Raw genomic sequence first — 12,500 nt, 5'->3', positions numbered from 1 at the left:
GGAGGAAGGTAAATAGAGAGATAAATAAAGAGAGGAACATCTAATAGTTTAATAATTTAAAAAGGAACCTATTTGCTAACAACTGTGCTAAGTTTTGATGTGTGTGTTCTCACCAAGCTTGTTAGCAAAAGCAGGCATGAGTGACGGCGAGAGAGAAAACTGCATGGACAGAATGGAGAGGAAGAGCTGCAGAACCCGAGGACTGGGGGTGCGCTCACACACTCTCTAAACAGACACAGGTTTACACTTTAATATGTTTAGTTGTGTGTGTCAGGAACTGCATAGAGGTTGTGTACGTGTGTGTGTGTGTGTGTGACTTACAGTAACAGTAGGAATGTACACTGTATCACAGCATTTCAGCAAATACACACACACACACTCCAGCGTGTCGTCATCTTTTTCTCCTGCTGCTGTCAATGGACTGTCCGTCACAGTGGCTTCACACACACACTCCTCCAACAGCCTGAACATACACACAGCTGTATAAACACTTAAATGGCACAGGATACAGAATAACAACTTACATACACTGTGTAATTAACTGAGAACAAAATGATGTGACCTTTCAGTGGTACTGAGGCTGAGGTTCTGATTCATTAAGATACCACATTATGATGTTTTGGTGTGTGAATGTTACTGACCTACAAGTCTCGTGAAAGCACACAAGTGCTTGCATTAAGAATGTTCCTGCTTTGGTGGACTGAGAACTGGACTTGGGCTCTGCAAAACACCTCTAAGACAAACAGGAACGTGTCATAACTGTGTGTTCAGTTCCGTCCCCGTCCCCCCTCGTCTGTTTATATCATAGTATTATTTACACACACACTCTCTCACTCACTCTGCGCTGTGAGATGGTCCGTGAGGGTAACTCTGTGAATCTGCATGACAAAGCCTCCATAATCTTTCTTAACTCTCCATAATGCACTGGAGTGGACTGGTGATGCATCCTGCACAAAGTGGTCATATGTAATCAGTGTACATCATTACAGGTGTCAGAAATATATCAATAAAACAGACTAATTGTAATATAAATGTATGTGCAAGAGTAGACAGGTGGTGAGGAGCAGAACGCAGCTTTATAACTAGTAACACATTGGAAGTAAAAATGACTAAAAATGCTGGTTTACATCAGTAGAGGCTGTAAAAGCTCTACAGTGACACCTGCTGGAAACTAATTCTAACAGCATCTGACGTCAAAGCAGACAGTTTGTGATTAAATCATTTCCCTGAGCATGATGCACATCACAGACCATAAGTCAGTAGTGTAGGCTTATATGTGTCAATATAAAGTTTTAAAAGGTGAAGACATGGAGGACAAGTTGTGTTAGATATCTGAGAATGACTGCATAATAATAAATAAACTATAACAGGGAGAAAAAAGGACGTTAACCTTGAAGGAATTTATTTGAGAAAATTATTTTCTTTGTAGTTCTTGGCTTTAGTTTATTCCTTTATTTATTTATTCATTCTTTTATATGTATATATTATATTTATATCTTATATTCATTATATTTCTTGTAACTTACATATTTAAGTCCACGTGACATTTTCAGGTGTTTTGTTTTATTAATGAACAAACAAACAAACAAATAAACAAATAAATAAATAAAGTATAAATTCCCAAAAGAACAAGAATCAAGTAACCAAGAGTTTAAAGAACAAAGATGTACATTTTTACACCCGGAGTTCTATAAACCCTAAAGTCACTACATCCACCGTTAAAAGCAAAACATCAATTATACAAAGAAAAACTAAATAAATAACTATTAGACTATTAGATACACATTACTGCAGGTTTGAAAGTCCTGGAGCAGAATTTTGTTTGCTTTTTTTTTTCCTAGTTATTTTGTATTTATTTTTGCCAAAATTTACAAAGTGTATAATATATATATATATATATAATTAACAGCTAAAGGGCAGGCACTAAGACAAGGAGGTGTAATAGATGATGTGAGCTGTTGGCATTAGATCCTGTAACAGCAGCACATCATTTATAGTACAGATTACAGGAACAACCCGTGCACATGGGCCACAATTATGTGCAGACTCTCCACATGCACTTAGTGTGTTTACATTTAAAACACAAGTAATGTGATGATAACTTTAACTGTTTTGTGCAGTAAACTAAGTAAACACAATTGGGGTAAAGAGTGTACTAGGCTGCATGTAAATTGTAGCTAACAGGTTCACATTGTGTACATGTGTGTGTGTACGTGTGTGTGTTCTGTGTGTACTGTGTGTTTACTTCATCAGTGCCGTAGCTGCTCGTGCTGCCTGTGTTGCTACTTGGAGACAAGGTGAAGCCAAGCCCACTATCACCACATCAGCCACGTTCACAAACGTGGGGCCGATTGGGAACAGACGCACTCCTGCTGGCTGCCTAACACAAACACACACTTTACAGACATGTCACATGAGATAAACATGTGTGTGAGAACATTGTACAAGTGTTTGTGTTACTTCTCCAGTATAACTGTAAGCAGCTGCAGTCCCTGTTTGGGGACCTCCAGGTTAGACAGCTTCAGGGACTCCTTCAGACTGCGCACTACAGACTCGATACCTAACACACACACACACACACTAAGTGGTGTTATTACTACCTTTTTATTTACAGAGCTTAGCCTTTATTAGCATGAACAGGAAGTAACCCGCTGTGTTCCGATCGGACGACTGACAGGACGCTCACCGTAAAGAGAGTGGCACTGAGAGAAAAACAGCGAGTCTTCACACAGCTGTAACACACAGCTGTACACACACCACAGGAGGACGTCGTTACTGCTGCTCAGACGCTCAAACAGGAACTCTGAGACACACACACACACACACACACACACGATCCCCAGACTGTAATTCAGAAAGGGCCACTGTGATTGGCTGTGAGTGCACTGCTGTAATACCTGGGATGTCACCGTGTATGAAGGACATGCAGTACTGAGTGGAGTGACTGAGTACAGCACTCACACACTGAACACTGGCCACCTGCAGACACTCATCACCACTCAACAATACCTACACACACACACACACACACACACACACACACACACACACACACCACAGTCAGTTTTAAAGATTCAGTGCTGGATATATATTTTTGGACACAAATTTAGGCACATTATTCAGGTGTAGACAGGAGAACGAGGATCTGTCTGTGACACACTAGAAGTTTAAGCCTTTGTCCTTACAGTGTAATATTCACTAGATTATAACATGTGCACAACAACATTCACACACTTTATTACACACATACCCTCTTTAATATGAGTGGTAATGAACAGTGTTGGAGATCTGAGTGCTTTGTGTCTTCTTCCTGAGTCATCAGGAAACACACTGTCTCTCCTGAACGCAGCATCAGTAACAGCAGCCCTACACACACACACACACACACACACACACACACACACACACACCTTTATTTAAACTCCCTGAATCAAAACACAATGATACTGTTATTGTTGTAAAATATGAACACACACACACACAAACACACAAACATACAAACACACACACACACACACAAACACACACACCTTTATTTAAACTCCCTGAATCAAAACACAATGATACTCCTATTGTTTGTAAAATATGAACACACACACACACAAACACACACACACAAACACACGCACACACACACGCACACACACATATACACACACATGCACATACACACACACGCACACACGCACACACACACCAAGGCAGTTGACAATGAGTTGGTGCACAGAAGCATGTTTCAGTGTGTTTAAAAGTAACACACACACTCTTTCCCTGAGTGTTTGAGGCATGGAGTGACGTGCATCCTCTGACTCCCACACACCACGGAACACGTAACACGCTGCCGCCTTCAGCTCCTCGTCTGCACTCACCATTTGCACACACAAGCTCTCCAGCACACACACTTGTACAGAGAAGGACACATGAATACAATATGAACATTTACACTTTAAACGTATGCAGCTATACACATAATCTGTACTAGACTTAAACAATAAAACAACATGCACACAACACATCTACAACAGGAATAATAATAATAATGTACGTTGTACTAACACAGAAGGAGAAAAAAGTTCTCACAGTTTGTGCTGGTCAGCATGTGCGATACTGCAGGAACAGCATCCAGCAATTTACCCAAAAACGTCACACACACCACGGACCAGTTCACACCACAGAGCTGAGAGAGAATATCAGTTATTAATAAATTAGCTATATAATAGCACAGGATCTGTCTGTCTGTCCAAGTGTGTGTATGTGTGTGTGTGTGTCTCTATCCACAACAGTCTGTCTGCCTGTCCATGTGACCAAATCACTATAGGACTGACCGTCCTTGTGCTTGTCTGCCTTTCTACTGCCTGTCTGTGTCCAGCTGTGTCCCTGCCTGTAACACAGTATCAGTCTGTCTGTCTGTCTGTGTGTCTGTCGGTGTGTCTGTCTGTCTGTCTGTCTGTCCTGATTGTCTGTCTGTGTGTGTGTGTGTCTGTCTGTCCTGATTGTCTCTGTGTGTGTGTCTGTCTGTCTGTCCTGATTGTCTGTGTGTCTGTCTGTGTGTGTGTCTGTGTCTCTCACCTGTGTTTGGAGTTCATTTATCAAGTGTTGCACTAAATGCTCTGACTTCAGTTCCAACAACAGCTGAACCAGCACTGAGACACACAAAACACACACACAGAAGGTGTCTACAACACATACACTCACAAATGTGTGTACCATGTCGTAAGGGTGTGGTTTAAGACCTACGTCAGTTTGCTCACCCTGCATGACTTTGTCCAGTGTAGAAGATTCTTCAACAGTCTGTAGCATCTCTAGACACACACATTAAAATGTTCACATCTCCATCTATTCTGTCACTTTTTTATACATTACATTATTATTACATTATTGTTATACATCTTTATGTAAGTGGATGTGAAGAGAGAGAGACTGTGTGTCTTACTGAGTAATGAGGTGGTGAAACGCACACACACACCGTCATCCTGCTGCAGGATTTCCCTCATCACTCCTTCAGTCTTTAGCAGCTCTGCTACACCCGTCAGTGCCATCGACTTACGCACAACCTACACACACACACACACACACACACGTGAAAGGTCATAGCTCATTCAGCTGTAGTGCCTATAACAGTGAATCGGTGAATAGGAGTGAAATCAGGTGTGTTTATAGATACACAACACAACACGGGACACAGATATGTGGACATAATTACTATTTTTAATGTAAATGTAATGTATAATATACTCTATGTGTTCTGTTTATTAAACCACTTCAAATGGCATTTAATCAGAAATGTAAGAGCACGTAGCCTGATGGTGTCCAGTACATCTTGTAGAGCAGAGATGTGTCTGTGAGCGACTCTACACTGCCCCCTAGTGGACTGAGTGACGTACTGACACTTTACTATACAACACTTATAAACAACCATCACAGATTTACTGACACGTGATGTAAACACCAGCAGCTGTGTACTGAGTGATGTAAACATGACATGACCACAGCCGGGGTTATTAAAGTTTAATTATTATTATTATAGCATACATTAAATTATTGTAGAATTATTATAGTAATATTTATAGTTTTAGAGTTTTGGGAATTAAATAGCGCCAAATACACTTATTTAGTGCTAACCCTGTATTTTCCTCGGCATTACATTTAATCCATATAACTAATATTTATTAAGTTAAACAGAATGTTTTACCGACACGTGGCAGCTGTCAGTCAGCTCGACGACGCACGCGACACACACTCTGAGGCTCGCGCTCGCTGCTGCGTCATGTCCGGTTCCCACGTGCGCACACCACCGGGGACCGTGTTTGTGGTGAATCTTCTCATACACGACGTCTAAAGTCGCCATCTGTTAGAATAAACACTGTTACTGCACCAAACACCTGAATATTTATGTGTTAATACATATTATGTATTTATGTCTCTCACATCTCCTCAGAGTGAGAAAGTCTCTCACGACACAGAGCTAGCTAGCGTGCTAACAGGCTAACGTGCTAACATGCTAAGGCTTAGGAGAATAAAATCAAGCCAGAAATATTATTATTAATAATAATTGTATTTATAAACACGTATTATGATTGTAGTTATTAATTAAAAGTACATTTTCTGTAATAACATGAAGTTAAATTTTAAACAGTTTATTTTCACACCGCTTCCAGCTCCAGTCAGTGTGACTCCGCCCACTGCGGCGCGAGACAATTTACATACGTGATGACGCAAGCGCGTAAACGTCGAGCTGGAGTTTTCAGCAGACTTGTGATAATGACGTAATGTTGTACTTTTGTGTTTTATTTCTCTTTTATTTTGGAGTTTGTCCTGATTTTCCTTAAGCATCTCATCTTTTTTTAAGTTCTATTCATTTCTATTCCATGACAAATTTGACCATGGGGAATATTTTTAATTATTATTCTTAATTTTGAAAGTTTAACAATATTTAAATGCATTGTTATGTTTAAATAATAAGGAAGCTGTTAAATATATTTATATCTGTAAGCATTTTTGTATTTTATTTAACTTTATTCATTCATTCATTCATCCATTCATTCATTCATTCATTCATTCATTCATTTATCTTTTATATTAACTTGTATGGTTTTGTTATTCAGTATGCCTCTGACTGATGTAATCCTTTAAAGACAATAAAAAATGTTTTAAATTCAAATATTTAAAATAAAGAAAACCCCTGAAACACATTACAGTAATTATAGTATATATTGCATTAAATTATCTAATTTATATAATTTATAAATATAATATTTATATAACATCAGTTAAGATATTATTTGTTTTAGATATTTATACATTATTATTATTATTATTAATATTATTATTATTATTATTATTATTATTATTATATAAATACACATTTAGGAAGCTGTGTAGATAAATAAATATAAATATAAATATAAATGTATTAAGCTTTTTTTTCATAACCGTTCTCCGTCACTGCGGCGATGACGTCACTGGGTCAGACTCTGCAGCGGATGCGCGAGCGCCCGACAGATCACCTGTACTTTGTGCACGCGGTGACATCATGACCTCGTTGGAATGTACCGGAGGTGAGTGTGTGTGTGTGTGTGTGTGTGTGTGTGTGTGTGTGTGTGTGTGAGAGAGAGAGAGAGAGAGAGAGAGAGAGAGAGAGAGAGAGAGAGAGAGAGAGAGAGAGAGAGAGAAGGCGGATGTGGTATCATACTGCAGCGGGGGAAAATAAACACGTCTGTAAAGAGGTCTATAGATACCTGCATGCATCCTGCACGCGCACGCGCACGCGCCCAGATACCTGCACATAGACCTGCTGTTCAGCTTTACCTGAGATTTAAAAACACAAATCTGTGTTTTAGTGATTCTGAAACGATGAGCCTTTGTTTATTACCATAATATAACGCCTGTATCTTCAGTAGTAGCTGTTATTAAGGTTGATCTTTAACACATAAATTACTGCCTTTATTCCCCTTTTATTGCACCTCATTAATCTCACAGCAAACCCGATGACGTCATCACACTGGATTACTCAGTGAGTCTAGCTACAGTATGTAATGTTTGTGTAGACAGGAGATTCACAGTATCAGTGTGTTACACAGTAAAGGTGTGGTGTCTTGGGATGTGGTATAAACAGTAGCTCTGCCTCAGACACACAACAACACAAAACACAACACAACACGACTGCTCACACACTTCAGGTGGTTTTAGTTACTGCAGGTAAGCTGAATAATGTTTGTACAATGCTGCTGGCCATTTTAACTAATCTTAGTCGTGGCCTAATGGTTAGAGAGTCTGACTCGTAATCCTAAGGTTGTGGGTTTGAGTCTCGGGCCGGCCACGACTTAGGTGCCCTTGAGCAAGGCACTGAACCCCCCAACTGCTCCCCGGGCACCGCAGCATAAAAATGGGTGCGCACTGCTCCGGGTGTGTGTTCACAGTGTGTGTGTGTTCACTGCTGCGTGTGTGCACTTTGGATGGGTCAAATGCAGAGAACGAATTCTGAGTCTGGGTCACCGCACTTAGCCGTATGTCACGTCACGTAAAGTTTAACTTGTGTGTAATACTGAGACATTACCAGTGGAGAACAACATAACTATAGACATACACTGTTAACACTGTATGTAGTGAAGTGTGCAACAACATACTCCTAATGCTGTGTGTGTGTGTGTGTGTGTGTGTGTGTGTGTGTGTGTGTGTGTGTTTGTGTGTGTTCAGACAGTGTGTGTTCTGCAGATCTACGGATTGTCCTATTGGGTCGGACCGGTTCTGGTAAAAGCTCCACTGGAAACACCATCCTGGGAACGTCCGTGTTTCAGAGCGACATCTCACCGCTGTCCATCACTCGGCAGTGTGTAGGAGCCTGTGGTGAGGTGGAGGGGCGGAGCCTGAAGGTGATCGACACCCCAGGCTTTTTCCACACTTGTATGTCTTCAGAGGAGGTGTGTGCTGAGGTGGCACGTGGCATGATGGAGCTTTCTGCTCCTGGACCTCATGCGCTTCTGTTAGTCCTCAAACCGGGAAAATTATCAGCAGAAGAGCGCCTGACTCTGGAGTGGATCAACACCGTTTTGGGTTCAGTGGCCCTCAAACACACTGTCCTTGTCCTCACACACGCTGACCAGATGCACAACAAATCAGCAGAGAGCTTTCTACAGGAGAGCAAGGAACTCTGGGAATTCTTACAGTTATGTGAGGGCAGGATTCACACGCTCGATAACACCAAGCATGGAGATCGGACACAAGTGAGCGAGCTGGTGAAGGATATGGAGGCAATGGTAGAGAAGAATGAGGGGAATTGGTATGTGTGTGAGAGAAGGGTTCTGGAAGAAAAGCAGCTGAAGAGAGAGAGAGGAGAGGATGATAAAGAGAGGAGGAAGAAAGCAGAGCGTGAGTTCTGGTGTGAGTTAGTGACTGCCATGGGGAAGGGGGCACTGGAGAGCTCTGGAGTTCTGGAGAAAGGGAAAGGGAAGAAAAGTAAAGTGGTGCAGAGGGCAGCGGCTTTAGCATCGACTCCCCTGTCAGTCACATCAGCTGCTAAAATGGTGGGCGGGGCCATGAGGGAAGGGAGCAAAGTGCTGTACAAACATCGTAAAACACTGCTGCAGTGACAGGACACCGGACCAGCATCAGTCCACACTGTAGCTGTGAAATCATGACCCTCAGTTTGGTGTGTGTGTGTGTGTGTGTGTGTGTGTGTGTGTGTGTGTGTGTGTGTGTGTGTGTGTGTTAATAAGGTCAGTGCAGTGTGTGTGTGTGTGTGTTTGTGTGTGTTAATAAGGTCAGTGCAGTGTGTGTGTGTGTGTGTGTGTGTGTTAATAAGGTCAGTGCAGTGGGTGTGTGTGTGTGTGTGTGTGTGTGTGTGTGTGTGTGTGTGTGTGTGTGTGTGTGTTAATAAGGTCAGTGCAGTGTGTGTGTGTGTGTGTGTGTGTGTGTGTTAATAAGGTCAGTGCAGTGTGTGTGTGTGTGTGTGTGTTAATAAGGTCAGTGCAGTGGGTGTGTGTGTGTGTGTGTGTGTGTGTGTGTGTGTGTTAGGAGTGTGTAATTATCTTCACTGCTCCTCTTCATGTCTTTGTATTTGAGGTGATCCCATAAAGCAGTAAACTGAACAGTGATGTGAGATTCTCCTCATTGTGTTACTACATCACACTCAACATAAACAAGGCCATCACTCCACAGTGCAGCAGTGTGTTCTGGGTAAAATGTACTGCTGGAGTGGGAAGTGATGCTCAACTCCATCCATCCATCCATCCTTCCATCCATCCATCCATCCACCCATCCATACTCAATGAGCTTCACTTCATCAGAACAAATACTAATCCCCTCACACACCCCACACACACCACACACACCCCACACACACCCCACACACAGTACAGAAACACTACACACAAACATACCATCCACACACATTAATAAATGGAAAATATTTTGTATTTGGTTAAAATGTGGTCAGTGATCCTGGTGAAACACTTGATTTGTTTTTTTGGTGGTGGTGGTGGGGGTGGGGGGTGGTGGAGATGTCACTCTTGCCTGTCTTCAAAACTTAGAGAACTTTAGCTGACGTGTTACAGTAGTGAGAGCTGAGATAGTTAGCTGAGATAGTTAGCTGAGATAGTTAGCTGATGTGCTACAGTAGTGAGAGCTGAGATAGTTAGCTGACGTGCTACAGTAGTGAGAGCTGAGATAGTTAGCTGAGATAGTTAGCTGAGATAGTTAGCTGACGTGTTACAGTAGTGAGAGCTGAGATAGTTAGCTGAGATAGTTAGCTGACGTGCTACAGTAGTGAGAGCTGAGATAGTTAGCTGAGATAGTTAGCAAGACGTGCTACAGTAGTGAGAGCTGAGATAGTTAGCTGAGATAGTTAGCTGACGTGCTACAGTAGTGAGAGCTGAGATAGTTAGCTGAGATAGTTAGCTGAGATAGTTAGCTGACGTGTTACAGTAGTGAGAGCTGAGATAGTTAGCTGAGATAGTTAGCTGACGTGCTACAGTAGTGAGAGCTGAGATAGTTAGCTGAGATAGTTAGCTGAGATAGTTAGCTGATGTGCTACAGTAGTGAGAGCTGAGATAGTTAGCTGAGATAGTTAGCTGACGTGCTACAGTAGTGAGAGTTGAGATAGTTAGCTGAGATAGTTAGCTGAGATAGTTAGCTGACGTGTTACAGTAGTGAGAGCTGAGATAGTTAGCTGAGATAGTTAGCTGACGTGCTACAGTAGTGAGAGCTGAGATAGTTAGCTGAGATAGTTAGCAAGACGTGCTACAGTAGTGAGAGCTGAGATAGTTAGCTGAGATAGTTAGCTGAGATAGTTAGCTGATGTGCTACAGTAGTGAGAGCTGAGATAGTTAGCTGACGTGCTACAGTAGTGAGAGCTGAGATAGTTAGCTGAGATAGTTAGCTGAGATAGTTAGCTGACGTGTTACAGTAGTGAGAGCTGAGATAGTTAGCTGAGATAGTTAGCTGACGTGCTACAGTAGTGAGAGCTGAGATAGTTAGCTGAGATAGTTAGCAAGACGTGCTACAGTAGTGAGAGCTGAGATAGTTAGCTGAGATAGTTAGCTGACGTGCTACAGTAGTGAGAGCTGAGATAGTTAGCTGAGATAGTTAGCTGAGATAGTTAGCTGACGTGCTACAGTAGTGAGAGCTGAGATAGTTAGCTGAGATAGTTAGCTGAGATAGTTAGCTGACGTGTTACAGTAGTGAGAGCTGAGATAGTTAGCTGAGATAGTTAGCTGACGTGCTACAGTAGTGAGAGCTGAGATAGTTAGCTGAGATAGTTAGCAAGACGTGCTACAGTAGTGAGAGCTGAGATAGTTAGCTGAGATAGTTAGCTGACGTGCTACAGTAGTGAGAGCTGAGATAGTTAGCTGAGATAGTTAGCTGAGATAGTTAGCTGACGTGTTACAGTAGTGAGAGCTGAGATAGTTAGCTGAGATAGTTAGCTGAGATAGTTAGCTGACGTGCTACAGTAGTGAGAGCTGAGATAGTTAGCTGAGATAGTTAGCTGAGATAGTTAGCTGATGTGCTACAGTAGTGAGAGCTGAGATAGTTAGCTGAGATAGTTAGCTGACGTGCTACAGTAGTGAGAGCTGAGATAGTTAGCTGAGATAGTTAGCTGAGATAGTTAGCTGACGTGTTACAGTAGTGAGAGCTGAGATAGTTAGCTGAGATAGTTAGCTGACGTGCTACAGTAGTGAGAGCTGAGATAGTTAGCTGAGATAGTTAGCAAGACGTGCTACAGTAGTGAGAGCTGAGATAGTTAGCTGAGATAGTTAGCTGACGTGCTACAGTAGTGAGAGCTGAGATAGTTAGCTGAGATAGTTAGCTGAGATAGTTAGCTGACGTGCTACAGTAGTGAGAGCTGAGATAGTTAGCTGAGATAGTTAGCTGAGATAGTTAGCTTATGTGCTACAGTAGTGAGAGCTGAGATAGTTAGCTGAGATAGTTAGCTGAGATAGTTAGCTGAGATAGTTAGCTGATGTGCTACAGTAGTGAGAGCTGAGATAGTTAGCTGAGATAGTTAGCTGAGATAGTTAGCTGACATGCTACAGTAGTGAGAGCTGAGATAGTTAGCTGAGATAGTTAGCTGACGTGCTACAGTAGTGAGAGCTGAGATAGTTAGCTGAGATAGTTAGCTGACATGCTACAGTAGTGAGAGCTGAGATAGTTAGCTGAGATAGTTAGCTGAGATAGTTAGCTGACGTGCTACAGTAGTGAGAGCTGAGATAGTTAGCTGAGATAGTTAGCTGAGATAGTTAGCTGACGTGCTACAGTAGTGAGAGCTGAGATAGTTAGCTGAGATAGTTAGCTGACGTGCTACAGTAGTGAGAGCTGAGATAGTTAGCTGAGATAGTTAGCTGACATGCTACAGTAGTGAGAGCTGAGATAGTTAGCTGAGATAGTTAGCTGACGTGCTACAGTAGTGAGAGCTGAGATAGTTAGCTGAGATAGTTAGCTGACATGCTACAGTAGTGAGAGCTGAGATAGTTAGCTGAGATAGTTAGCTGACGTGCTACAGTAGT

General features: G+C 41.9%; 3 protein-coding genes across 5 annotated transcripts in view; 2 read left to right on the top strand and 1 right to left on the bottom strand.

The window, feature by feature from the left end:
- Nucleotides 1–6,087, bottom strand: part of LOC113641893 (meiosis inhibitor protein 1) — a 16,741-nt gene extending 10,654 nt beyond the window's left edge. For both annotated transcript variants that reach the window (XM_047816241.1, XM_047816242.1), the window contains exons 1-16: nt 5,929–6,087; nt 5,693–5,848; nt 4,934–5,054; nt 4,752–4,802; nt 4,570–4,676; nt 4,057–4,177; nt 3,698–3,901; nt 3,251–3,366; nt 2,898–3,009; nt 2,687–2,803; nt 2,461–2,560; nt 2,246–2,380; nt 839–947; nt 642–733; nt 322–463; nt 114–225 (exon numbers count right to left, since the gene is read on the bottom strand). In XM_047816241.1, coding sequence (XP_047672197.1) covers nt 114–225; nt 322–463; nt 642–733; nt 839–947; nt 2,246–2,380; nt 2,461–2,560; nt 2,687–2,803; nt 2,898–3,009; nt 3,251–3,366; nt 3,698–3,901; nt 4,057–4,177; nt 4,570–4,676; nt 4,752–4,802; nt 4,934–5,054; nt 5,693–5,848 — 1,795 coding nt within the window. In that variant the 5' untranslated portion in view covers nt 5,929–6,087. The remainder of the gene's footprint in view (nt 1–113; nt 226–321; nt 464–641; nt 734–838; nt 948–2,245; nt 2,381–2,460; nt 2,561–2,686; nt 2,804–2,897; nt 3,010–3,250; nt 3,367–3,697; nt 3,902–4,056; nt 4,178–4,569; nt 4,677–4,751; nt 4,803–4,933; nt 5,055–5,692; nt 5,849–5,928) is intronic.
- LOC113653753 (interferon-induced very large GTPase 1-like) overlaps nt 1–12,500 on the top strand; it is an 859,689-nt gene that overhangs the window by 498,154 nt on the left and 349,035 nt on the right. The gene's annotated exons all lie outside the window — the stretch shown is intronic.
- LOC113641895 (GTPase IMAP family member 7-like) lies at nt 6,940–9,258 on the top strand. The gene is made up of 2 exons (XM_027145028.2): nt 6,940–7,058; nt 8,197–9,258. The coding sequence occupies exons 1-2, from the start codon at nt 7,034–7,036 to the stop codon at nt 9,087–9,089; spliced, it is 918 nt and encodes a 305-aa protein (XP_027000829.2). The 5' UTR covers nt 6,940–7,033; the 3' UTR covers nt 9,090–9,258.

Source organism: Tachysurus fulvidraco, chromosome 7, assembly GCF_022655615.1.
Source record: "Tachysurus fulvidraco isolate hzauxx_2018 chromosome 7, HZAU_PFXX_2.0, whole genome shotgun sequence".
Lineage (NCBI taxonomy): Eukaryota > Metazoa > Chordata > Actinopteri > Siluriformes > Bagridae > Tachysurus > Tachysurus fulvidraco.
This window is presented reverse-complemented; position numbering and strand designations above follow the sequence as displayed.